The 27621-nt window shown below is 31.4% G+C and overlaps 1 protein-coding gene across 3 annotated transcripts in view; it reads right to left on the minus strand.

The window, feature by feature from the left end:
- The window catches only part of LOC129231508 (uncharacterized), a 59364-nt gene that overhangs the window by 25177 nt on the left and 6566 nt on the right, over positions 1-27621 (minus strand). The window contains exons 1-2 of one of the 3 annotated variants that reach the window (XM_054865840.1): positions 23660-23731; positions 4985-5208 (exon numbers count right to left, since the gene is read on the minus strand). In XM_054865840.1, coding sequence (XP_054721815.1) covers positions 4985-5176 — 192 coding nt within the window. In that variant the 5' untranslated portion in view covers positions 5177-5208; positions 23660-23731. Of the gene's footprint in view, positions 1-4984; positions 5209-23622; positions 23732-27621 lie in introns of those variants that run through there. The other 2 variants (XM_054865838.1, XM_054865839.1) reach the window with 2 other exon arrangements.

The following is a 27621-nucleotide window of genomic DNA, read 5'->3' on the forward strand; positions in this document are numbered from 1 at the left end:
AGGAAAGAAATAAAAATTCCTGAATAGCGTTATGTTAATTAACGTTTTAATTAATATCTCCGCTAATTAAAGTCGTACAATTATGAGATTGGTCCTATTGTTTTCTTTGGAAAATTTCGAATTGATCGGTATCTCGTTTGACTCCCGATTCGCAGTGGTTCTCGAGAAGATCGATCTTCAGACAGACAGACAGACAGACGAACGCGAACAGATTTTAATATTATAGTGGATAAGAAGGCAGATCTGAGTTTACTTTAGGACTGCTCTCCTTATTCTTTCAGGAACTAATGTCCTCATTCTTCGGGCTACTTTTAGTGACTAATGTCCATAGTGCAATGAGGTTGTTTAGGAACTGTTGCCAATCTTGTGAAGGGAAATTTTAACCTGTATTTCTCCTCTTTTATTCTGGCTTGAGGGTTGAAAATGTGTCATTTTACATCGCTTTTATTTTTCCATGCAGACCGTGCAACGTAGCTAGTAATAGTAATAAAAACCAAACTAAAAATGCGGTATTTATGAAGATTGTTTTCCGCAAAGTAAAATACAGTCGTCCCTCGCTACTTCGCGCTTCGACTTTCGCGGCTTCATTACATCGCGGTTTTTTCTGTGTGTGTGTGTGTGTGTGTTTTTTTTTTCAAATATAGTAATTAGCTTTTTTTTTATGCGCTCGTGTAAACTGTTTCCTATATAAGAATAACATAGTATGTCTTTTAAGTAAGGTAAGCTCTTCTGAGGGCTGTAGCTGTACTAGTTGAGCGAGTGGAAATATAAAAACGTCGAAGAAAGAGTTGGGAATCGCTTCTCATTTTAATCGCTAAACACTAACTGAAAAGTATAAATCACTGTATTATTTATCCGTAATTGTAGATGGTGTTCAACAGTGTACTAGATTTTTAAGTTGTATACGTAATACCTTAAATGAGGATAAATGTAGAGGAAGAACGGGGGAACATACGGTCACTAAATGGCAATTAACTCAACATCGAACAAGTTGAGCTATTTTCATAGATTAGTAGTGGTGTGTACGAACTGCATGTGTGTGTGTAGTTTATTTCCCAATAATTAACAATGTGATACCTATTACGTCTAACCCATCCCATTTTCTCATATTTTGTGGAATTTTTTAAGCAATGCAAATGTAATGGTGGCTACGTTTCATGTCTAGGTGGCTCTACCTATGTTAAAAAGCCTATTTTAATTGTCTTAAGAAAGTTTTATGCGCTCCAGTTAGGAAAATATACGGTTATAAATACAGAATCCTACTTCGCGGAAATTCAATTATCGCGGTAAAGTCTGGAACGAATTAACCGCGATAACCGAGGGTTGACTGTATGGAGTTTTATACCATCTGACGCAACGGAATATATATTTTATTTACCCAAAACATAAAATATCGTTTTCTCTTATCCCAGTAAATAGTTTTGCATGCAACTTTTGCAACAGCTTCACACATCATATGAAACATTTTGTGGTTTTCAATAATAGTGCCAAGATAACATAAATCTATGCAAAGAAAAATTTTATAGCTAACTAGAAAATATTATATAATATCAAATATTTTTGAAATTAATCATATACAAATTTATGCTGCTCAATCAAAACAACATAGCATAAAGCATTTGTTAACAGCATAAAAAATGTATGTCAATTCAAATGTTTCAAATTCTGTGTTAAATTAAATATTTATGCGTCAAATAACAAAATGAACTGAAACTATTCTCAAATACAATTTTTGAGCGCAAGAAATATTTAATTAAAGAATGTACTGTCAATAATTTTATGTCTTGAGAATTTATCGTTTATGGCAAAATTGTGTTTTTCAGTATCCGAACATCCAGTGCCACGTGATTTACGCTTGCATTAATATGTTTTTGGGATGATTGGGCAGCTAGATGCAATCATTAGTTTCAAACTTTGAAGTACTTTGCTTCAAAAAAGTTAGTTAGTTGAAAGAAAAAAAAAAAGAGACAATTACAATTTTGAATTTCCCCAAAAATTACGGATCTCCAATTACAGTTTTCTTCACACGAAATCTATTTTTTACAGTAAAAAAAAAAGACTGTATTTGCATAGTATTTTTTAGGGTGCTTCATTAGTACTTCTTGAACTGATAAAGATAACGACTCATAGTGGGGTTTTCTTTTAAAAAAGCTTTCTTTGAATAGGCTTAAGGCCTCTCTCAGAATATAAAAGCGCCGCTAGAAAAATCTTTCTTGAAATGATAATTTGTATTTCAAGCCTTCAAAGATTTTCCAAAGACACTGAAATAATGATTTATGTTTCCAAAGGAAGAAAAAAAGTTGAGCCCACGAGCAGGGCATGAAAGCAACTGGATGTTTTCTTCGATCATAAGAGAAGAAACAAAATCGATCGTCTTAATCGCTTCTTCCGTATTTTTGAGGCTGGAAAGAAATCTTGATTAACAAAGACGACGACGAAATTATGCTACAGTGACATTTCTCGAAGAAAGTTCAGCAAGACTTTAAGCAAAAGGGAGTAATTTGTAAATTGACATTTGCAATTTCTTTGCTTTTGGTCGGGATAGTTGTTATGAGCAAAACATTGCTATGGCAACTGCAACTTTAATATAAGACTATTGATTTTGTGGCATAATTCTGAGATCGAAAAATATAAATGCGATCCATATTGGTTTTGTTCGCCTTAAACAAATTGATTTTGAATAATAAATAAATCTCTAGATTATTAAATTAGTAAAGATAAACGTAACTATTCGTCAAGCTCTTTCTAAGTTCAAAAAGTAATGCTTATTATTAAACATTTCAAATATTTATTTAGGTAAATAAAAGAACTAAATAATATAAATTTTTCCTTTGCAAAGTTACTACAATTTGAACAAATATTGCAATAAAGGAGTTTTGACTTAAATTGTTTTATAAAAAATTCGTTAAATCGTTTTCACAATTTTTAAGGTGCTGAATTTCAAATATCATTTAATGATATTCTATTAGTTCGTGCTTTTGAAGCCAAAATTTTGCATAAATAGATTGATTTTGGTTCTGTATCATCAAGAAGGAAATGTAAATTTAAAGTATAAGTAGATGTTTATTAAGTTAAATGGAAAATTATTTATTTACTATTTATTATTTTTAGCTAATACCAAAAATACCGGTACATTATCTCAGCAAATACCGGTACAGTCGAGTCCCGACTTACGCGAGGGATGCATTCCAAGACCCCGCGCGTAAGTCGAAATTTCGCGTTGTGGAAAAGGGTATGTGTAAAAACTTTTACAAATATAACCAATCATTTTAGACACTAGTAAACACCACCTTAAACAGTTAAAAACCTTTTCTTAACTATCCATTACTGTTTCTTACATAAAGAACTGAACTTTTATTTCTATTTAAAAAAAAAACCGTTTTATTCAACATAAAATACTGCTATGATGCACAAAAACAATGATCAATGGGAAAGAAAGACATAAAATAAACCAGTACCGTACGTGCAGCATGTAGTAAGGAAAACAAATGCCCTATAGTTGTACTATACAGTTGATTCAGCAATGATATTTTTAATTGAAAAAAAAAATTAAAAAGGTTGTTGATGATTTATGCTGCGTAAACAAACCGTTATTCTAATATATTTTTAATTACAGTTGCTTCATTGGTTCTTTTATAAATTTTCCATTTATGGCATTACCCCTCTTCCTGGTTTCTTTAATTTACTATAAAGAGCAGCTTCCATTTTCATAATTTTTGCCTTTTTCTTGGATACTATTACTAGGTGAACTTTTATGGATTTCCTTTTCTTGACTTTTAATTGTACGTATTCACTTATACCGTAATACCTAATTGTTGTGCTACCTTTCGAAGCATTTTTTGGTTCAGCTTCAGTTTTTCGAGAAGCTTTACATTTTCGTTAATTGTCAGAAACATTCTTTTTTTCTGTCTATCTTCATCAATTTTAGATGAAACAGCGCTCTTAGGTGTCGTCATATTTCGTTAAGTTTCGCATTTAGAATGAAAAAAAAAAAAAAAAGGAAAATGAGAAGTAGTTATTTGTATAAGCGATAAAAGACTAGTACAGTGTGGGTACTTCTGCTCTCAGTGATGCTGAAGGGATGAAGGTCCATTCACGAAAAAAACTTACACACCGCGGTTCTCTTCCGAAAATTTTCATGTTGCGGGCGAGAATTTCGCGCAAGCTCAAAAATTCTTTACTGATGAAAAAATCACGTTATAACCTTTTCGCGAAAGTCGGATCGCGTTGTAGCGGGAGTCGACTGTACTAAGAAGTTGCAAAATTGCTCAAAATACCGGTATTCGGTATACCGGTATAGCGGTGTTGCAGTCATTAATCGCGTGATTTGCTTTCTGCTAATCATAATGAAAATATGAGCCTGAGTTCAGTACTTTAAATGTAATTGGGGCTATAAAAGTCTCAGTATATATTCTGCTTAAGTGTGGAATTCCATTTTGTCAACTGCTATATTTTTTAAAATAAATCGTCATGTATTACATTTTACAAAGAAAAAACCTGCAGTGCCATGCAGTAGTAACTTAAAAACACAATTACTTATTTAGCATTCAAAGTTACTGATTAAAAATTAATAAGTTTGTTATAACGAAAAGCTGGTTTTTTCTGTAATTTGTGTTTTATTTCTTCAACAGCATGTTGAAATAGATTAGATATACTAGATCTAATCGAGATAAATAACGCTGAATATTTATTTCCCAGCAAAGTTTTGGGCTCCCCTTCTACACTAAACAAAACCATTGAAAGATGAAACATTAGCATTATTCTTGAATACATTACTTTTAACAAGTTAACTAAATAAACATTAGCTACCAGTTTGATGGTAATCTTAGCTTCAATGAGAAACACCCGCCTCTAGCTCCTCTATGGACTATTTCAGACTGATGAGTCCATAAGGACAAAACAGCGATCTCTGGATATCATAACCGGGCTGTCGGTATTTTACATGAAGTTGAACTATTATTTTAAACTTACAATTTGACATTACCTGTAAGAATCCATCTCCTGAATCATTACTGTCTGTTTCATTTTCAATAATATTAGCTACTGGCCATGACGACTCGTCTGTGAAGGATCCGTTGAATTTGATTTGTCTAAAGTCTTTGGGATTTGGAGATTGTGCTGAATGTCGTTCTTCAACTAGAATTGAATGATCGAATTGACTTGGAGTACAGCCCATGGTGTACTTCTCTCATATTACTCGTCTAGGACCTAAAAAAGACTGAATGATTACATTAATAAAATACAAGAGATAAAACTTTATAGGAGTGTACAAGGAGGACTATAAGAGACGCTTCCGATAAATTACTTGCACTGATGCGTATGATTTTGTAAATAAATGTTTTAAGTATTTTTAAAATAATTTTTGACTTCTCATAAAATGCTTGGGATCAAATGTAGAAGTGAAATGAATATTTTGTTTTTTGTATAGTATTAATCTGTTATAATTTTAAATGTAACTTAAGTGGCAGCAATTATTCTGTTTGCATGAAATTCTAATAAATGTGTTGTTTTCTTGCTACAGGATGTTTAAAAGCTCAGTTGAAATTTAGTGGTTGAAATGAAAAAATGTTGGGGTTAAGAAGCGTGTGACACAATTGCTCAGAAGAGATTGTTATAAGGTCGGAATAACATCGAGTTTTTAATCGAAATTTCTTTCTATTGTCTTTTGCACCTTTACCAAAGGCCCTACTCCTCTTCACATTCCCTAGCAAATAACTCATGCAAACTTAATTAAAGTAAATTTATACATATGGTTAAATTTTTTCAACTTTAGTACCAACACCTACGTTGTTTAACTTATTAAGATACAACATTCACTGCTTCTAGATTTCCGATGCATTTGAAAAAAGTTGAAAAATTATTTCAAGCACTTTTCATTATATTTTTCTCTGTTATTTCTCTACTACAACCAGTGGTTGGAAGTAGCGCGCTACAAATAGCGTCGCTACTGTAGTAGCTACATTTTTAGTAGTTTGTAATGTAGCGCACTAATTTTTTTTTAAAAGTAGTGTAGTAAGTAGTTCGAGACAAAAAAAAAGTTGTAGCGATTTCTGGAAACTACTTTTAAATAAACTTAAAAAGAAAAAAAAAAATCAAGGTTCAAACGAATTTGACTGGCGTAAATTTTACACAAGTAGGGTAGACCGACCAGTGAATGAACAGTTAAGCACTATTTCATTTTTAAAAATCCTACTAATTTTAAATTCTATACTATACAGATTGTGATAGCTAAAACATTTTAATTGATCTATGTAAATATCTCTAAAAAATCGCGGGAACTGAAATGGTACTGCTTCCGACTTTTTTAGGTGTTTAAAGAAAAAATGGCACAAAGACCCAGTGAATGAACACCTCGAACCAGTAAATGAACACAAATTGGTCCAGTGAATGAACATGATAAATTTTGATTCAAAAAGAAACTAAGTTTCTTTGAGATCTATCTATCTATCTATCTATCTATCTATATAACTACTATATCTATTTATCAATCTATCTATCTACTTATCTGTATCTAGCTATCTATATATATTTATCTATCTATCTATCTATCAATTTATCTATCGATCTATCTATCTACTTATCTTTCTGTCTATATATCTATCTACCTATCTACTTATCTATGTATCTATCTATCTATGTACTTATCTATCTATCTATCTATCTACTTATCTATCGATCTGTCTATCTACTTATCTATCGATCTGTCTATCTACCTATCTACTTATCTATATATCTATCAATATCTCTATCTACTTATATATCTATCACTGTACTTATCTATTTTTCTATCTATCTACTTATCTGTATCTAGCTATCTATATATATTTATCTATCTATCTATATACTTATCTATCGATCTATCTATCTTTCTATCTATATATCTATCTACCTATCTACTTATCCATCCATCCATCTATCTATCTATATACTTATCTATCGATCTATCTCTCTACTTATCTCTCTATCTATGTATGTATCTATATATCTATCTATATATCTATCTACTTATCTCTGTGTATATCTACTTATCTGTCCACTTATCTACTTATCTATCTATCTATCTATCTACTTATCTATCTATTTACTTATCTATCTATCTATCGACTTATCTATCTATTTACTTATCTATCTATCTATCTATCTAATCGATCGATTTATCTGCGTATCTCTCTACTTATCTACTTATCTATATACTTATCTATACATCTATCTACTTATCTATCTGTCTATCTACCTAACTATCTACCTATTTATCTGTCTGTACATCTAAATATCTACCAATCTGTTATCCGAATCAATATATTTATCTATCTTCCTGCTTTTTTACCTGTCTATCTACCTATCTATCTATCAATCTCCTTATCAGTATATCTACCTATCTATATCTATCCACCAATCTATATCTATCGGTCTATCTACCTGTCTATATATCTACCTACTATCTATCTCTATATCAGTCTCTCTACCTAGCTATCTATCTCTATATTAGTCTCTCTATCTACCTATCTATCTATTAACCACTACCTATCTATTTATCTATCAATAAATCTATCGATCTATCTATCTACCTACCTATTCTATCTCTATATTTATCTACCTATATATATATATTTACCTCTCATTTTTTATCTATCCATCTCTATATCTTCTTCTATCTATTTATCTATCACAAACATACATACATATCTACCTATCTATTCTCTCTCTTTGTATATATATTTCTATTTCTCTATCTCTCTATCTGTCTATCTATCAAGAGAGATAAAGATATAGAACGATAGATGTAGGTAGGTAGGTTAATATACAGATAGATATATAGATAGATAAAAGATAAAACTCAGTAAAAAGTGCCTTGTTTACAAAGACAAAAATAAAGAAGTTGTAAAATATATAATGAAATCTTTACTAGTAATAAAGCTGAAAGTCTCTCTGTCTGTCAGGATCTCTCTCTGTCTGTCAAGATCTCAGAGACGCGCATAGCGTCTCTGAGATCCTAGACCGTTCGGCCGATTTTCATGAAATTTGGCACAAAGTTAGTTTGTAGCATGGGGGTGTGAACCTCGAAGCGATTTTTCGAAAATTCGATGTGGTTCTTTTCTATTCCAGTTTTAAGAACAAAAATATCATAAGATGGACGAGTAAATTACGAAATTATCATAACGTGGAACCGCAACATGGGCACAAGCCAATTGGCGAGATACGAAATTATCATAACGTGGAACCGTAACATGAGTACAAGCCAATTGGCGAGAAAATTTACCATACATTATTTGTAAATATACAGGCGAACCAAAAGACCTTTTAATTTTTCTATTACGGGCAAAGCCGTGCGAGTACCACTAGTACATAAATAAATAAGCATATAAAACTATCTGCATTACAAAAAAGTACGAAAATTAAAATATCTCAAAGAAACTTTAAATTTTCTTTTTAAATCAAAAGAAATTTTGCCATTGTTCATTCACTGGGTTTTCGCAATTTTTCGTACCCAGTGACTGAACACCCCTCTACCTGAAAATCTACGCATTCTGCATTGACTGAAACAATTTAAATCCATAGCCTAAATATGTATACTTAATTTTTCTTTCGTAAAGTTAAAAAATAAAATTTATCAATAAAAATAATATGTATCAAAATAATTGCTAGTACGAAACCAGCCTTATTATTTTGAAAGAGAAAAAAAAAACGATTCACGGCAGTAAAACTTTCAAATTTTTTTCAGGAAAAAAATACGTATCCAAAGTAACCAATCAGGTGTCAGATAGCTTAGAATATCAATAAAGAACACTTTTGTAGTAAATTTATTTAGAAAAAATATTTTGGAAGCTTATTTTTTTTTTTTTTAAATGACGCGCTGTTCATTCACTGGGTGGTGTTCACTCACTGGTCGGTCTACCCTACCTCAGCGGATGCAATGAGAAATAAGACTCATAAAAATACAAGCTGACCTCAGGCATATCATTTTGACGCCATACGTTCTGTTTGACGCCATTAGTTTGTTTGCCATCGTAATTTTTATGTTTCGCCAATATTTATATTGAATAGAGCTTGACTTAAAAATAAAAGTGTATGAATTAGCGATAACCGCCACATTAGTAACTCTTTTTTTTCTGACTTCCGAGAATGTCCCGTGGATGAACGTTTTAGATTTCAAAGAGATTATTGTTCTAAAAAATACTGTAAACGTACTTATTTTCTCGAAAATGAAGATATTGGTGATTTCGCAAGTCGAAATATTCGTGAATTTTATATGAACAGACCGAAAGTTGAAAAACAAAAAATATTTCACGAGGCTTAAATTTTCGTGATTACGATGGGCATGCGAAAATTAAAGAAGTTTCGCGAAAATAAGTGTTTTTATAGTATTTACCAAATAAATAAGCTACTGTAAATGTTATACAACCTAAATTCAAAATAATAGAATACTTCTCATTTTTTTTGGAAAAATGTTTATTACTACCAAATATAAATGCAAATTAGGTATTTAAATGAACGTGCCACCTTTCTTAGACTTTAAAGTGTGCATTTTATTTCAAATATACTCAAAAAAAAAATAATAATCTTAGACAGAATAATCCAAAAGTTTATAGTGATGAAGGTTTACATTGAGTCAAAAAATTAGAACATTCAGATTAAAATGGGAGAAAACACTTTCAAAAGAAACAATATCAACACTAGAATGCGTCATTTTTTGCTGGATTCAATGCTTTAATCCTTTCACACACGGATTCTAGAACGTGTTCACATAAATCGTTTCTGACACTGTTTCCATACCCTCTTCAATGCGGCAGCGAGCTCAATTTTGTTGGCAGGCACCAGATCTTGAACCGCTTTCTTTAGATTCGACGTTACCAACTAATTCTTGATCGTATTGAGATTGGTAGAGTTGCTTGACCAGTTTAATACCGAAATTCCTCTTTCTGTTTAAAATTTATGAGTCGATTTAGAGACATGACACGGAGTAGAATCTTGCTGAAAGATAAAATGTGTCACTAAATGTGTAAGTGCTGTGTCTCAGATGAAGTATCAAGCAGTATTATTGATAAGCAGCGGAAGCCACGCATTGTTTTATTTCAAGATATATATTGTTACGAGTCCGGTGCAACTTCAAACTTTCTTCGAAATGACGATTGCAATCTTGATATTTTTTGCACAATGAATTTATTTACAAATAATTAACAATAGAGAAGGTAACAATTGCAAACATCCAGCAATTAATCGAATATCGTTAAACATTGCACATTACTCAGTACACCCCGCATTTAAATCCAAAATACGTGAAAAGAACAAATTCGAAAATCACAGCGCAAGCGCTAATACATTCACAGACAGCAGTGAAAAACGAGACTAAACAGTTAGAAAGCAAAACTGAATCTCCCTCTCATTCACATGACGTCCGGCGTTACATACCCAGCGAAGAAACATCCAGAGAATCCTACAACATTCTACCAATTTCTCATATTTTCTTTTTATTCCATTCACAAATGTTATCCAGGGATCATATACATCATACGAATGTTGGGGAGTTGTATATTCATTACAAGAAACAATTTACAGGTTAAGTTACTACGATTATTTTAGATGAAAATTAATGGAACAAACGCCAAAATTAGCCAGATTACAACAAATCAACCATAAAACAATTAGTATTTACAAAATTTGTAACATTGACTTTAAAATGTGTTCGCTAAATTTTTTTGAACTTGATACTTGATTTAAATTTATATGTAATTTTTTAAAAGATAAATTGAAAAAAATCAATTTTTTTAAGAAAATTATAAATTTTAGGCCAAGTGTGGGACATCTCAATGTTTTTAAATTTGAATTCATGTTTTTGGTACATGTAAGAGTGTGGGGTATAGGGGCAACGTTTTATAAACAGAAATTTCTAGTTTCTAAAAAAGTTTCTTTTTTCGATTTGGCCTAGCATGCAAGTACTGGTTTATACATCCGGACGAAAGTCGGCACGGATTTGCCCAAATTATATGAAACTTTTTTTAACAATTGTTTTGACAAAAAAGGTAAAATATAAGAAAGTATGCGACTTGAAAAATGAATTTCATTTTTTGTGGCACCCAAGTGTGTATGCTCTTTATTTACTTATTTTTTGAAAAGTAGCGAAGTAGTGACTACATTTCAAAAGTAGTTTGTAGTTGCTGCATTTTGAAGAAAGTAGTAGTAGTTAACTACATTTGTAACAAATTAGTTGTAATTGTAGTTCGCTACAAAAAAAAAAAAAAAATGTAGTTTTTCCAACCACTAACTGCAACATTTTCATACTCCAATTTCACTTCAAATATCGTACATGCTTCAAACTTTTAGTTATAATTATGAAATGAAATACATTTTTTGCATTTCTGTTAGTTTTATGGCAGTGCAACCTATAAAATAATATATTTGGAATAGATTTGGTCGCATGCGAGCCAAGTTAACCCAATAAATATACAATAAATATACAGCTTTATAGGCATGTCTCATTCAGGATTAAAAGCTAATATTAAAATTTGCACCTTCTTGCAATGCTGGAAAGTGAAAAAAAAAAGTATGCATTTTAGGTCTGTAAAAAATATTCAGTTAATAAAAAGCTACTTTTAAAACTCTTGCAAAAATATACCAAAAAGCAAACTTAAGGTTACCAAATCATGTAAAAATTATTTTGTGGAATCTGATAAACTTCGAAAAAGGGAAAAGAATTAGTTTCATAGTTATTTTTATGATAATACTAAATAGTTGTTTCATAAAGTCAGAGTATTGTATAAAATTTAATTGAATGATCTTGGCCAAGTTGCCGCCTGGATCGACCAGGAACCAAGATGCTCTTACGCATGCGCACTCGAAACAGCATGCGCGGACTTTTCGAGTCATCGATCAGACAAGTGGAGCGCCAACCAGGCGAATGGAACACATTTTACCCAAATTCTACACAAGCCGATCAATTCATTCACTTTTGGCACCTGCGATTGTTTATTGGGCCAATATTTTCATTAACTTTGAGTCAAATTAGTGTTAAAACAATTGTTATTTCCGGTAATATTGCTGCTTAAAGAGTTTCGTTGCAGCGAATATCATTTCACCTAACGAATAGAAGCCAGACTCTCATTATTATTATTGCATTATTTGCTGTATAAGGAAAGTAAGGAATAACAGAGAAAAAACTAACGTTTATCACATGCTCTTTCTTACGATGACTTTACTCTTCTCTCAGCAAATGGAAAAAATCTCGTTAACTATCATAATTAAATAGATATTGTTAATTATATTGTTAATTATAAGTTTATATTTTTAATTGATGCAATAACATTTCTTTTATGACATAAAAAGTACGTAAGGAAAAAAAAAAAAACATGCGAAGAGTGCCCGGAAGAAAGGCGAAATGATTTTTTCCTTTCCTTTTTTTTGTTCGAGTTCAACACTAGGTGTATTTGGATGTCTCACTTGCCAAATCGATTAACTCCATAAAACAAAATGTCGAGAAAAGTGATGAAGAAAATAGTGTTATCCATAGGGGTGTACAGGCTCTCGTGTTACATTTTCTGCCATCACATGGTCAGAAATGCACTGAACCAAAACGTTAATATAAATTCACATGCTAAGCATTGATACAGCACTATTAAAGCTTAAAAGAGGATTTTTTTAAAAAGTGGAGTTAATCGATCTGGCAATTGAAGCATCCATTTATTTCTCTATTTAAATAGGTAAAAAAGGGGAATGATCAAGATGAAAACTCATCCAAAAGTTTATTGTGCAATGAAGAATGGCTGTGGTCTTGAACTTTCAAATGTGATTTTCTCGAACACTGAAAATACAGTAAACTCTCGATTATCCGTGGATAAGCGAATTCGTGGATAATCCACAAATTAGCTAAAAACGATGCTACTGTATTTATAATAGCTTAAAACAAACAGCAACACTCGCATGCATTTAAACAGCTAAAACGATAAGAGAGTATGAAAAAATGCACATAAAAGCTGAAACAGGATCGCTCAATATTGCCAACGGATTACACACATACGCAAAGAAATCATAAAACAGATTAACTGCAACAGCTCAAAGTAGGCTGCATGAAAATCGTATAAGGGAGGAGAATTTTTTCAAGACTAGTCTGCAGGGCCGTGCTTAGGGGGTGACAAACTGTGCGGCCGCACAGGGCCGCTAATACCTTTTGAAGTTTAGGAGCCGCTGAAATATTACAAAAGAATAAATTATTTTTGTGTGACATAGTGCCACTTAGTGTTCGCGATTGTATTCTAAAAAGATAAAATAGATAGAAAATTTGTCTTTTTATATTTTTTTATTTATTTTCACATTTTTACTTTCAAGGGAAATCTCTAGCTTTTAATTTTTAGTGAGAAAATTGTAAATTATCATGAAATAAATTCTTTTGGTGTTATGGATTTTTGTTGATCATTTTGCAACGTTTGATATTTTTCATCGCAGTCTCATTGTTTTAACTCTAACTTATGGGCAGTATAAAATATTGTTTTTATTTTAATGTATGCACGTATTTTCTTCGTCTGCCATTTGATTCTATAATTGCTAGTAGTAAAAGTAAGTGAAAAGGAAAAAAATAGGTCAAAAATTTTTACTCTTTTTCCGAACGTTGTTCTGAAGTTAAATTTCAATTTCGTATTACATACCCCCCCCCCGACTGAAAACAACGCAGTTTGGATACGAGGCTTTATTTCATCAATTACACCTCTTTCTGATTCGAAAATTTTTCTCTGCAACCCTATTTTATGTCATATTTTTTAACATTAATTTTGTAATCACTTGTAAAAATCTTGAACTAACTTATACAGTTAGCATATTGTGTTAAAGTAAATCCAACCTCCCTCCGCTGAAAAAAAATGAATGAAAAGCTCTTCCTTAATTGACCACTTTCGTATTCAAAAAGTAGTTGTAACAAAGTTCAGCTAATATTTTTTCCTGTGACATCTTTTCGTAGCAGGGGTGTAAAGAAACAATTTTCTTACGAGTCAAATGATAAGCCAATTCGCTATCCAGAAAGAAATTATCGCATACATTTTTATAACACTCTTTTTGAGCAAGCTATTATGTCCACTGAGGAACGCTTTCAACAAATAAAAGACTTCAAAAAGAAATTTGGATTTCTTTGCAATATTCCAGCATTAAAAACTTTGGAAGAGCATGACTTAATGACTAATTGCAATAACTTCGCGTTGGAATTAGACGATGTGAATGGAACTGATTTTTACAGAGTTAAAAGTTCTTGCAAATTTCATTCCAGAAACTTTAAGATCAACACTAAATACAATTAAATATTTGTTTGAAAACAGTTTCCAAGATGTTTTACCAATTTTGTATCAGCTTTCATTCTCAAAGTATAAATAATTTAAAACGTATTTAAGATCAACGATGATTAATGCTCGTCTTAATCCTCAAGCACTAATATTGATTAAAAATGATTTATATATTTCTTTAAATTTTTCAAACTTAATTGATCGATTTACTGCTCAAAAAGCTAGAAAAGTTAATTTTCAGTAGATTTTTTTTAAAAAATGTATATCGTAATTTATTTGTCTCTAGATTTTTCTCTTTCCAAACTAAATGTTTTTGGCAAATTTTGTTGCGTGTGTTTCTTTTCTTTTTTTAAAAATTCACATAATATAGTAAATTTATAATAAAATGTCAAAATTATTGTCGATTTTTATGTGCTGGAGTAGGAGAGAATAAATAAATAACAAAAATGATCGTTTATCGACTATTAAAACAAATTTGGCAGAGGGTCGTTAAAACTCTAAGCACGCCCCTGCTGGTCTGGTCACTTGTTTACCCACGTAAGTAGTGGTGATCTAAAAATCAGTAAGTAGGATAGATCTGAAGCAGTAGGTAGTGTAGATCTGAAGCAGTAGGTAGTGTAGATCTGAAAAGCAGGTTTTTTCAATTAGCCATGTTTCGATGACTTTGAAAGATTTGATGTCATTGGAAGGGAGGAAGAAAGAAATAGAATTGTTTAAAAATAGATTTTAGACTTGTATATTTAGATGCATGCGTTTACCTACACTTAATTAACCATTGTCGGAAAAAAAAAAAGTTAAAGGCCGTGAATGATCCGCTCTGTGCATGAGCCGCCCGCGAAGAATTGGGAGTTTATGAACCTTTCGCCTATCTTCCCTGTGCTTTTCATATTAAACAAATGTTTCTCAATTTCAACAATTCTTGTTATTAGTGCACAGAAGAGAGGTACTTAGAGATTGCAATAATTTTACGAAAATATTTCGTCAAATAAATATGATACTCTTGGTTAAATACGATAATAAAGGCGCTTTCTGAATCTTAGAAATTGTAAATTAGGAATTTTATCGCAAAAGTAGTTTTTTAACGAAGGGGGCAGGGGGATTTTTGGGGTTTTTTTACGCTTTGTATTTTAAATTTTTATTTAGATTGTTTGAAAGTGAGCGGCTGTTTTCTGTTGTACATATGTATTTTTCTGTAGCATACACCATGCTATCAATATGCAAAGTAGCTTTACCAACGAAACCTGAGTCACTGACTTATGAAAAAATTTGTGCTCATTATGAGCTTATGTTTGAAAGAGCACGTTCCATTAGGCTAAAAGTGGCTGGTGATTCTAAGTAAAAAGTTTATTGACGATTGAGTTGAAACGATTCGTTTATTAATTTTTCTAATAAGAGTGGATGAACAACAGCACATTTCAAGATCACAATGGTTGTAGTTAACTTAGGACTATAACAATACTGAAGGACTCATCAACTGTTACAATAGCTGTACTGTCCAATCACGTTTAGCGTTTAAAGTTGGCTAGCGGCCAGTGAAATCGAAACAGAATGAACCAGTCCAGTACGGAGGAGGGATGTTTTTAGCTCATTTGATGTGATAATTTTCTTCTTGAATTTGCAAAGAGGTTTTATGATTATAGTACTTCTAGAATGATTAAAATGTCTAGAACTTCAAATATTATAAACTGTTACAAATAATTATAAGCATTTCTACTATAAAACTTTTGAGGAGTAGTTTGACACCTCAAAAAGCTAATAAGAGCGTCAACTTCCAACAAGAGACGAGATGTTCACCATTCCATCTAACAGGTGTTAGTTCAGAAGCATCATATAATTTGTCATCAACTATCCGCTGTGTGACCTTTGCAGGTTGTACAGTATGACTATTTTTAAAAGTCTAGGAAAATCTCACATGAAAGAGCAGTCCTTTGTTTTGAACTAGTCTATTTTATTTCTTAGTAGTTTGGCTTGAAGTATCGTGGTGTTAAGATATCGGTTACGAGAAATTGAGAGCCAAATTCAAAGAATGTAGAATTGACTCTCGAAGTTTCAAAATCTAGTGTATGTTCTTACAATATTCACGAATGCAAAACTTTCTGGAAGTAAGAGTGCTGAAGATATCTAATCGAAACTGCTTAATTATTTTCAAAAACAGAACATTTTTGAACCACTAGTTAAATTGAAAACTGAAGCAGTATGGTCACTAGCAGCTGTTATTGCCAATAGTTCAAAAGCTGGAATTTTTATCAGAAAACGATAATGAACATTTCCTCACGTGTTTATTTTTGTGCGAAATGTATATTTTTTCATGAATAATTATTCTTTTGAAGAGATACACAGAGGACGAGAAATTTTAACTAAAAAAAAAAAAAATACGCTTCAGACACTGAGGAAACTAAAGCAAGCGCAGAAAATAAATAAGAAAATTAGCTAATATTTTATTTATTTTTTTTTCTGTTTTAAGACATGATATTCACAGAGGGATAAAAGAATCTATTAACGCTTTCGCGAATCTTATATTCACTTTATTCTTACGCTGTCATTGTGAATTTTCTTCTTTTGTTGTTGTCCCATCTTTTCGCGCTTGTTACGGACCTTCAAGAGCTTTTTGTTTTCTTCTTGCAGCAGCTCTTTTTCTTAGTTCAGTCGTCCAGACTATATGACTTTCTGTTTCCTTATATAATCAAACTTTCTGGAGTTACTGACTTTGTCTCTTATACAATGGCGGTAATTAATGTCTGGCTTATTTTTTGTCTAGTAAGAAATTGGTATCGTTAGAAAGAATTTTGCTCTTTATATTTTAATTGACGTAGATTTTGTGTTATACTTTTTGCCTTAAAGTAAACACTTTACTTAACGGCAGTATTCAGAAAATAAAAGTTTAATTAAGCTTAAGATAAAAAAAAAATAATATATGCAAATTGCGTTCTTATTTGACATATTTAGACATTTTTGAGTGCAATCTTTAATGTTAAAGATTATCTTAATCCTTAAATATTTTGAGTAAATATGTGTAGTTATGTTTCTTACCAGTTAGTTTTGTCAGTTTACTCACGTTATTGTAAGTAAAACACTAAAAAATAGCTCTAAAACTGAAATGTCAAACCAATACTTTATTAACGTTACTTTCATACATTTAAATAAAAATTATATATGATCTAATGTAGGCCGCACCCGGCCTGCAAACAGATTTTGTTCGGTCCCGCGGAAAGCTAACGGAAAAAAAACATTATTTTTAGATAAAAATTGATAATGTAATTACTTTAAAGCATTTTTTAAGAAAGCTATAAACCCAGAAAATCCAAAAAAAATCACCACTGTGCTCTTAGTTAAAGAGAATAAATGAGTAAAAAATTGTATAAGCATGTGTATGGGAGGAGTGTAATGTTAGTGATACCATCGGAGCTGAAATATTGTTGGATTATTGGCCCGCCTCGTCTCCAAATATTTACAAATTGACCCTCGAGTGAAAAAGGTTGAAAACCCCTCACCTAATGTATTAAAAATAATTAACTATATTGGTGGAAAGTTAGTTCATATTAGAGTAAAAGCACCACATAGGGTATTCCTTTATTTTTGTCACTAACATCACGAAGGGAAAAATAAAACTTTTGAGCACAGAATGAAACTTAAGAATCATTTGAGTTTTTAAAAGCCTAAACCAAAATCTTTGCTGTATTTTTTTCATTTTCCTCAAGAATGAGAAAAGTTTCGTTTGCACGGGATGGATCCTATTATAGGATATCACAAAGATAACACTAAAAATTACGCATTACTGTTGCACTGCATGAATTTTTTGGAACTGTGAAACAGGCAACATTATAACCACCACAATTACAGCTCAGATAACTGCTTCAAGTCGCAACACAAAGCATGAAATCTTTGATGAATAGTTTCAACATTATCCGCAGATGTCGGATGCATGTGCAAGAAAAGTATTGGTACCCCATATTAGGAGGCACCATCATATTGGCTGACTTTACCCTAATACTTAATTTCATCAACAATGAACAATTCGAATGAATTTCAATCTATCACTTAGCATACAAATTGGCCCTTTAATTATATTCTTACTGGGTAATTTGCTTCAAAAATCACAACTACGTCAACTCCATTTAATTTTCTTGAACTTGAAGCACAAATTCAAAAAAATAGATCTGGCAACAGTGATTTGTTCCCATATTCTTCCACTTTCACGTATCGCTGCTGATATTCTCCTGTAAGAATAGTTTGAGTTTTAGCATGTGTTTTTCGTCAGCCTTATCGTTCAACTTTGAACGATTGAATTGATTTAACATTAACCTCTACGGAGAGATTTGAATCCTACATAAACCCTGCTCTAACTGGCAGATTTGCTTCGAGCGAACTTTACTAGAAATAGCTTTTAATCTAGAAGTAATATATCATTTTTTGATTTGAATGTTTCAATGGTCAGTTTCTGAAAAACAAAAAGTTAAGAGAGGAAGGGGTGGCGGCTGTTGATCCAGCTTAGTAAAAAAAAAAAAAATGCTCTCTTTAATTTCAGAACGGGTTAGTGAAAGAAAGTGTCCCCAAATCTTTGATATAATAAACACGACAATTATAAAAACTTCATGCAGCTAAACTATAAATAATGAAGTAAATGCGAAGCAATCCTATGTATTTTTTTTACAAAGCAATGACTTTTGCTGTAAAAGGAAAGCCTGCCCATTTAAGAATTTATTTTATTTTTATATATATCATAAAACTGGATTATCCGGATTTACGTTTATCCGAATTGTTTTCGGTACGGATAAATAAGGTTGTACTATATATAAACAAGGTATGTACTGTAACTTTTGAAAATGAAAATGAAAAACATATTATAAACGAAATCGTTTAAAAATCTTAGCTACAAGAACATTTTCAGATAAATGGGATTTAAATAATATTAATTTCTCGAAGAGATTTTTTTGTGACAACTCAATAACTTTCTCAATAATTCATCAAAATTAATAGATAACGCAACATTTAAAAGATTTTTTTTTGAAGTTGTCGACGAAAAATAAACCGACAACTTACATTGTAGTGGTTTAAAAAAAAATCGATTTATTCTGTTTTTTATTAAGCATTTCTTTAATATATAGCGTCCCACAAGTGAAGCCATATAACTCAGTTGTTTTGAGAGTCGTGCTGAAAACGAGAAGATCGTAGATTCGATCCCACCGTGAGATCTGTTATTTTTGAATGACATTTTCCTTGGATTAATTTTGATTCAAATTTCCAAGACTATATTATCTAAACTCATTTTAGGATTCTGAACCTAGTCGTGCTGTTGTATTAAAATCTGGAAAGAAAACTTTTGGTTATGCATGGTGAATCTTAGTTTATTTCTTAAGAGTTTTTTTGCAGGTGCTTCATAAAGACACCGAAAAAGACTAAAAAAATAAGTCCCCATTTTATTTATTTCTTACCACCATCGGGAAAAAATAAACAAACACTTTACATTGTGGCTGTTTATTGAAAAAATAGCGTTAAAAAAGTCGGATTTTTGAATTATCGCTTGAAGTCTTTCACAATTACCATATCTCAAGGTTTCAAGTTAAATATTTTTTCTTAAATTATTCTTAAATAATAACAAGTACAAAGAATGGCTGATCTGAAAGAAATTACCAGAAAAAAGAAATAAACTCACTATTTACACATAAAATAAAAATACAATAATAATTAATGGCAGAGTGCGATTTTTTACCTCGATAGTTTAGCTTCCATTAAGTGCATCCGTAACGTGGTAGAAATGGATCATGTGAGTCGTTATCTACCAATTAGGAAACGAATAAAATGAGTTAATTCCAGCAAATGGTAAAGTGAAAGAAATATGAAATGTTGGTTGTTAACAAAAAATACCAAGTTCTATTTGAAGTTTCCTCACTTTCCTAGAATTCTTAATTTTTTTAGACCGTTCCAAATACATACAGGTTAGTACATGGCATATAAGTAAGGAACCAATTGAAAATTAATTTGTAGTTTAATTGAAAATTGAAAAAAAAAAAAAAAAAAAAAACTACAAAACATAAATCCAATTTACTTAAAAACTAGTTCAATCCAAATTATTTTTACCTGTCTATATTTCTATATTTGGCCAATACTTTTAGTTTAAAAAGAAAACAAAACGGAACTGTACATCGAATGTGTTTGAAACGAAAAAAAAAAGAAGTCTTTCGAAAAAACTCAGTAGGTAGAGCGTCAAATGTTTTTTTGTCTCTCCTGAAATTTTAAAAAAATGAATTGACCTGGTTTTGATATTAAATGCTTTATTTAAAAATCCTAAATCCATATACACTGCTCAAAACAAGTGAAGGATATTGTAAATTTTGTGCAAAAAACGGTATTAGCAAATATGTTTTTAGATAGAATCGAAGAAGGGAGTTACAAATTCAAATTTTTCTCAATTTCAGACATCGCAGTATGCAAATTTTGAGTTTGACGTCAAAGACGACGTTTTAGTGGCAGCGAATGAGATTTCACTCTAAACTTATTGTAAGACAAAGCAGAAAAGAATGATCGACATTCAGTAAGCGCGTTGTTTCGATATGTGCGATGTCTCAACGAAGTCCTTTAAAGGAATCAGAAGATGCTAGAGTGCTTGGCAGGCGAGAGGGGAGCCAAACACAAGCCGAGGCAGCATAAGCTATTGGAGTTTCGCAAAGTGCGACTTTCCAGCGTTCGTGCACAGAAGTGTCAAATTTGGTGGTGGTGGTGCGATGGTATATGCTGGCAGTTCCATTGATGGGCGCACCGATCTGCATGTCATTCCAAATGAAATTCTGACCGGTCTTCGAAAAAGGGATGAGATCCTCAGACCTATTGTAGTCCCTTACTCTGCAGCAATCGGAGATGACTTCATGTTAATGAACGACAATTGAAAACCACAACGTTCTACCTTGGTGATTGATTTCCTTTCGAGGAAGGAATCATACGAATGGAATGGCCAGCGTGTTCTCCAGATATGAACCCAATAGAGCATGTTTGGGACATTCTAGGCAACGAGTTTCTGGATGCCTACCACATCCAAACTCTCCAAGAACTGAAAAGAACTATTCAGGAGGAGTGGGGCAAAATACCCTAGCCCCTCATTAATAACCTGATTGAGTCCATGCCTCAGAGGTGTTTTACATTGCTGGGCGTCCGGGTTACCATTCCCTCTAAAAGCATATTTCTTTTAAGGAACACTCCTTTTTTATATGTTTTTCTCATATGAAGTGCATTTTTTTCCTTTTGTACCCAAAAGTATAAAAAAAAGTATTTTTTTCCGTCAAACAAAAGTATTTTTTGTCTCACATAGTTTAGAACGTCTATCGATAATGTATCAATCATCTAAAAAGTTCTTCAGGTGCAAGATCAACCCAAAACCTCAATATCCTTTAATTGTTTTGAGCAGCGTACATAGCGTTATTGTATTTAATAGAAAATGACATTTTCAAACGCAAAGAAATTTATTGTTATGCTTAGCCGACTTAAAACTGAAATTGAACTAACTAAATAAATGTGAACTATAAATAAAATGTAAATCTGCATCAGAGTGAGGAGATGAGAATTTTAAATGCTCTGGTCTAGTATTGCAATAAATAATGCTACTTCCAAACTTAAAGTAACCTTTATGTACCTTGGCGATTAATGACTCCAATTAATATGACGTCACTCCAAGATACTTCCGTCTCATTACTTCCTCTGCGTGCTTGAAATTCACTCTCATCACGCCAAAAGTTTAAATTAACTTCAACAAGTTTAAATCAAGAAATTTGTGATGAGATTTAATCGTCTTAGCGAAGAGATTTAACAAAAAAGTTCTTCCCGAACTGGTGACATGATTAATAGAACTACTGAAACAATAAGTTTGTTCGTTGAACACCTTTTTATTAATTGTAGCATAAATGGTGTACATGAGTTATTTATTATCCAACAAAAGACTGGAACGTTTGGAAGTTTGAGAAATAGTTACGTATTCATCTTCATAAAACATTTTATTTTTGCAATTGAACTTTTGAGGTAAAAATTCTTTTTATCTCAAAATTAAAAGAGAATACAGGTTTTTGTATTTGTTTTAACACCCTATATATTCATCAAAAATAAACTGGAAGAAGGTATTGATCTATTTTATGCGCTCTACAGTCATCAGCATTTATATTTTCTCAAGAATGATTTATTTCGTGTTTGTAACTGATAAGTTTATTGCCGTTGAAGTCACTGTATTTAAACTCTGTAATTTAGTAAAAAGCATTTTGTACCACATAATTTATTCTTTCAAGCTGCACTGGAGTGAAAAACTTTTTTAAATTCATATATTTCATGGTAATAACTTTTTTACAGATAATTCAAAATAGATTTATCTAAAATTAATTGTAACTTTAGTTTTGGGAGTCGTAAGAGCTCCAAACATACATTTAAAAGACCGAGATAAAAGTCAAATCATCCCCCGCCCAAAAGACCTCCTATCCCCCCCCCCAAATAGCAACTTATTCAGCATTTTAGGGCTGGATCAGAATTTCCCTTAAAAGTCTTGCAAAAATTTGCTCTCCCTTTTGTATTTCATAATAGTTGTCGAGAATATTGTCAAAGGTATTCAGTTTTTGTATTTTTTCAAAAAGACAAAGACAAGACTTTTAGATTTTTTTTAATTGATAAACGAAATCTGGAAACTGGAGGTAAATTGTAGACAATCGCAAACACTGATTTTTTTTAGGATCTCTATTCAAACGTTTTAGCAGAATTTTACTTGATTGTACATAGCGACAAAAGCTATGCATAAGCAATTTATCGAGTGTTTTTTTCATAGCTTTTATAATTCAGGCTTTTGAAAATAAAGCCCTGAAAATGTTTTAAAAGTCGAAATCCTGAAAAGAACTATTGATTTCCAGTTAATATTACCATTGCAGTTACATACACATATCTTCTTTACAATTTTAAATAAATACATAAGTAAAATTTTTATGTTGGTGTGAATTAACACATTAGTCTTCAATTTGTTTTTCAAAATTACTTTAAAAACTTTAAAAGCATAGAGAAAAAGAGTTTAAAAAGTCGAAATACGTTAAAAGGATCAGAAAGTTGAATTAACCTGAGAACGATGTTTCAAGCACGTCTGTTACTGGTGCCGTTACCCTATATGTTTCAAATCCCCATTAAAAACAAGTTTAACAGCAATAAATTAATGTAAATTAAGTAAATTTTAATGGTGATGTGAATTAACACATTAGTCTTAATTTTTTTTCTAAATTACTTTAAAAACTTTGAAAGCGTATTTAGTCATAAAAAAGAGATTTTTTTTTTCAGATAATTGCATTATACTTCGTTTTAAAAAACTTAAAAATATAAGTTCACGCATAATAACGGATAAACTCACCAATAAATAACTATGATTTGATAATTTCCTTCATTACCTTCCGTCGTTCCATATTCCACATTGTAGATCATGTTGAGGCTTGTTCTTCATTTATCTTCCTTTATATCACAGACAAAAACTTTTCTTTAGAAAACTACAGAATTTAAAACGTTACTCGCAAATTAACTCATCCTGAAGGCAGTTATTTTTAGAAAAAAATGCTCTTCTCTTACATTTTTTTCTCAAAACTATCAATCTGAAATCAATTATCTACATCAAATTGGATGCTTTCTCTAAATTAAAATTTAAAACTGGTGATATTTCTCGGTATCAACAGTTTCTTAAGCTCTATTTCGCACAAGCTCCTAAATAAAGTTTATTTTTTTTTATAGTAAACCTTGATTAGTTCATTTAATATTTTTAAAGTGTGTTCAATTTTGCTGTAAAAACGCCGTAAAAGCAACAATAGGCAAAACAAAGCCTAGGAATATAAAAAAGGAGATCCTACCGCGAACGGGGCAAGAGGAGCAAAACTTGCTGCTATCATCAGGATGCACTCTGTTTTGATTTTTCATCTTTCCACACACGCGATTTCGACTTGGCCAACCGGGGATTCTGATTAAAAGTTCCAATTGTTGGAGTTTCTTCGGAACTAGTGGTCATAAATCGATTGTCTGGCATTCAACGCGTTTTTGCCATAGAAACGTACACAGCAGGTGTATTAGACACGCGGAAAACAAACGACTGTTGAATGCCCATGAAAGGTGGAAAAAAGAATTCACTTTAAACTGTTGCTTTAACGGGAATGAGTAAACAATAAAAACGCAATTTATCTTATGGACGTCGTTTTGGCGTGTAATTAATGCGCATAACATGATTCCTGGTATATATATATATATATATATATATATATATATATATATATATATATATATATATATATATATATATATGTACATATTTGATAAACATTTCGCGATCCTCAAATGCTAGTAGAATTGATTGAGGTTTGTGTATTTTTTAGTATGATAAAAGTATAATATAATGTAGTATAACACATATAAAGGACACAGAACAGGTTTGGAGGGAGAAGGGATGCTAAACTGAAGTTTTGTAATCCAGTTAATTTTCTTTTCTCTTGAATATATATATATATATATATTAGTGATGTTCCGGATATCCGTATTAGTTATTTTTTGACGGATCTTAAACGGATCATTTCTATTCTAAAATGTTTTAAATATTTGAATAAAAGACTCTTAAATTCCGTTTAAATTAGGTTTTATTCCCTATTTAAATTATAAAGTAACATTTCAGAAGCCAATTTGTATCCCCCTCGCTCCGTTGCAAAAAGGAAGGGGAAATAGGTTTTAAAAGTGTGTATCAGTGTGTCTTTTTGTGGCATCGTAGCTCCTAAACAGATAAACCGATTTTGATAGTTCATTTTTCGTTCAAAAGGTGACTTGATCGAAAGTGTTCTTACCTTGGCCTCGTTTTTGTAGAACTTAAATTACCGGAGACATTAATTAAAAACCGACTTAATGTTTTCCACAATTATGGTAGTAAAAATTTACCCGTACGTTAAAAATGTTGCCCCTAATTGAAAGAACAAGTTTTCTAAGTTTGATATTTATTTGAAACTTCCAACTTGTAAACAGTAGGAGCTATTATCTTGCTAAGTAAATTTTAAATGCAATTCTAAGCCTTTATGCGCGTGATTGGTAGCGATTTCATAGTCGGAAGTTAAGGAGAAAAAGCTCAATGACTTAAAATTTTTACCTGCTGTCAGTTCATATTTGTTACCAAATGTGTAATCTGACCCGCAAAATTCATCTTAATATGAGGTCGGCTTTCTGGGACATGTTTTGTTTGTTTTTTTTTAAATTTTTAATTTAATATTAGTTTTTGTTATTGATTTCGGTTTTCTGTTATTCTTCATTTTTGTTTTTCTCAGCATCCTTCAAAAAAAGTGAGATTAAATTCTCTATTTACTGTTTGTAAAGTTGTTCCATGCTCTGTATTTCGTCGGTCGGAGTAAGTTCGGTGGAATGGGTCAGCGCTGCATTTAAGCTAAAATAAAATGCGAAAAATTATTTCTAGCCTGTCCAGTAGCAGCTTTGCACTCTTGCTCATGTATCCTACATCTACCGAGTAAGCTAGAAATAATTTTTCACATTCCATCTAAGCATTAATACAGCGCAGGCCCAATCCTTCCAACTCTCCACCAATTTTAACGCAGATTTCTTTAAAGAGTAAATCATAGTCTTGATTATATTTTTGCCGCAGTTGACATTTTTTGAAGAAACTGCCATTATTCTGACGGGAATACCTTCCGTAACAAATTTTACACTTGAATAGTTGAATGGGGTAAAAAAAAAAAAAATTTGAGATCCGTATCCGCGGATCTACTTTTTTAACGATCCGGCACATCACTTATATATATATATATATATATATATATATATATATATATATATATATATAAAATATAGCTTTTGATCAGAGGGTTGCAAGTTTCTTAGCATCAAAGTTAAAATGGTCATTAAATGCATGAGGGCCATGAGTATATCGTTTCCCGAATCTTGTTTCTTATCAACGTTTTATTTGAATCTTTTACCCATGAGTTTAATTTTCAGCAATGTTAATATTTATGAGAGGTTGTCTGGTCTTTAAAGACTCACTTTATTATTTCCGTATAATTCCCATCTAAAACTTCATTGTTGTTTTGTAGTGCAATCCAAATAATTAATTAATTGTCAAAATCATTTCTGAAAGAATTGTGACGGAGATTAATTATATGTTTCAAATCCCTATTGAAAAACAAATTTAACAGCAACAAATTAATGTAATTAAAACTTTAAGTCTAAGTTCATATTTTACGTTCCTTTGTCTTTAGCTGGTATTTCTTGTCTCAAGGCTTTACTAGTGCAATATGGCATAGATTATATTTAAATAAATTAATTTGATTCCCTGGAGCAAAAATGATTTTAAAAAAATGTACCTCAGTATAATACAATCTATGCAGAGTTTGAGAGTGGTTCGCTCTTGAGAGGTCTATTAACCATATAATATATTTAACGTGATTGAAAAACTTGACTTTTATCTTTAAAGTATACGAATTTGTTTAACCTTACTCTTTTGAGATGGATTAACAGAAATAACTTGATCACCATGAACTTTAGCCACGGTACGATCTTAAACATTAGACATAGATCTATATCATAGAACTGTTTTTGAGTTCTATATTTGTCTTTCCTAAATTTCTGTTTCTAAACAATTCAAACTTAAATTACGGCAATAGCATAAAAATAGACTACATTTCTAATAAAAAAAATCTAGAAAATAAAAATTACATAAAATGGTAAATAAAATTTAAACTTAAAAAAAAAAAAAAAATGAAGGGATATTGAGGTTTGGAAAATTTGTGTAGGTCGGACTCTCGACTGTAAAGTATTCCTTTTTTGAACATTTGATCAAACAAAATATTTACACGAAGTAGTTTTTGTGCAAGCCCTCTTTTTGCAAAAAAAAAAAAAAGAGAGAGAGAGCAAATGGAAATGAGAGAGCAATTAAAAGTAGATTTAAGCTCCTCCTCAACAAAAAATAGTTTGAACATGAATAAATTAATTTATTGAAAATTTTAAAATTTTTGAAGTAGGCACCTGAATTAGAAAAATATACGTCTGTTGATTTGAATCTGTTTCAACTCATAACTTTAGGAATTTATTTGTTCTTGACAACTATTTTGTTTGAAAGATTTTTGCCTGGACACTTAGGTCTTCTGTGAAAATAATTCATTTCAATATTTATCAATTCAACTTTGAGAAATGACTTTTTGCAGATAAAAGATGGTACTCTAGGAATGGAATCAGCGTGAAGCCGAAACCACCCAACGAAGATAACAAAGACAGGTCTTTTTCGCAACCTCATATCCTATTATCCTAGAACTGTAATTCAACCAACTTAACGTGCCTTATATCAAGGTCTAACAATATAATGGTTTTTATTTCATTTACAATA

Source organism: Uloborus diversus, chromosome 10, assembly GCF_026930045.1.
Source record: "Uloborus diversus isolate 005 chromosome 10, Udiv.v.3.1, whole genome shotgun sequence".
Taxonomy (NCBI): domain Eukaryota; kingdom Metazoa; phylum Arthropoda; class Arachnida; order Araneae; family Uloboridae; genus Uloborus; species Uloborus diversus.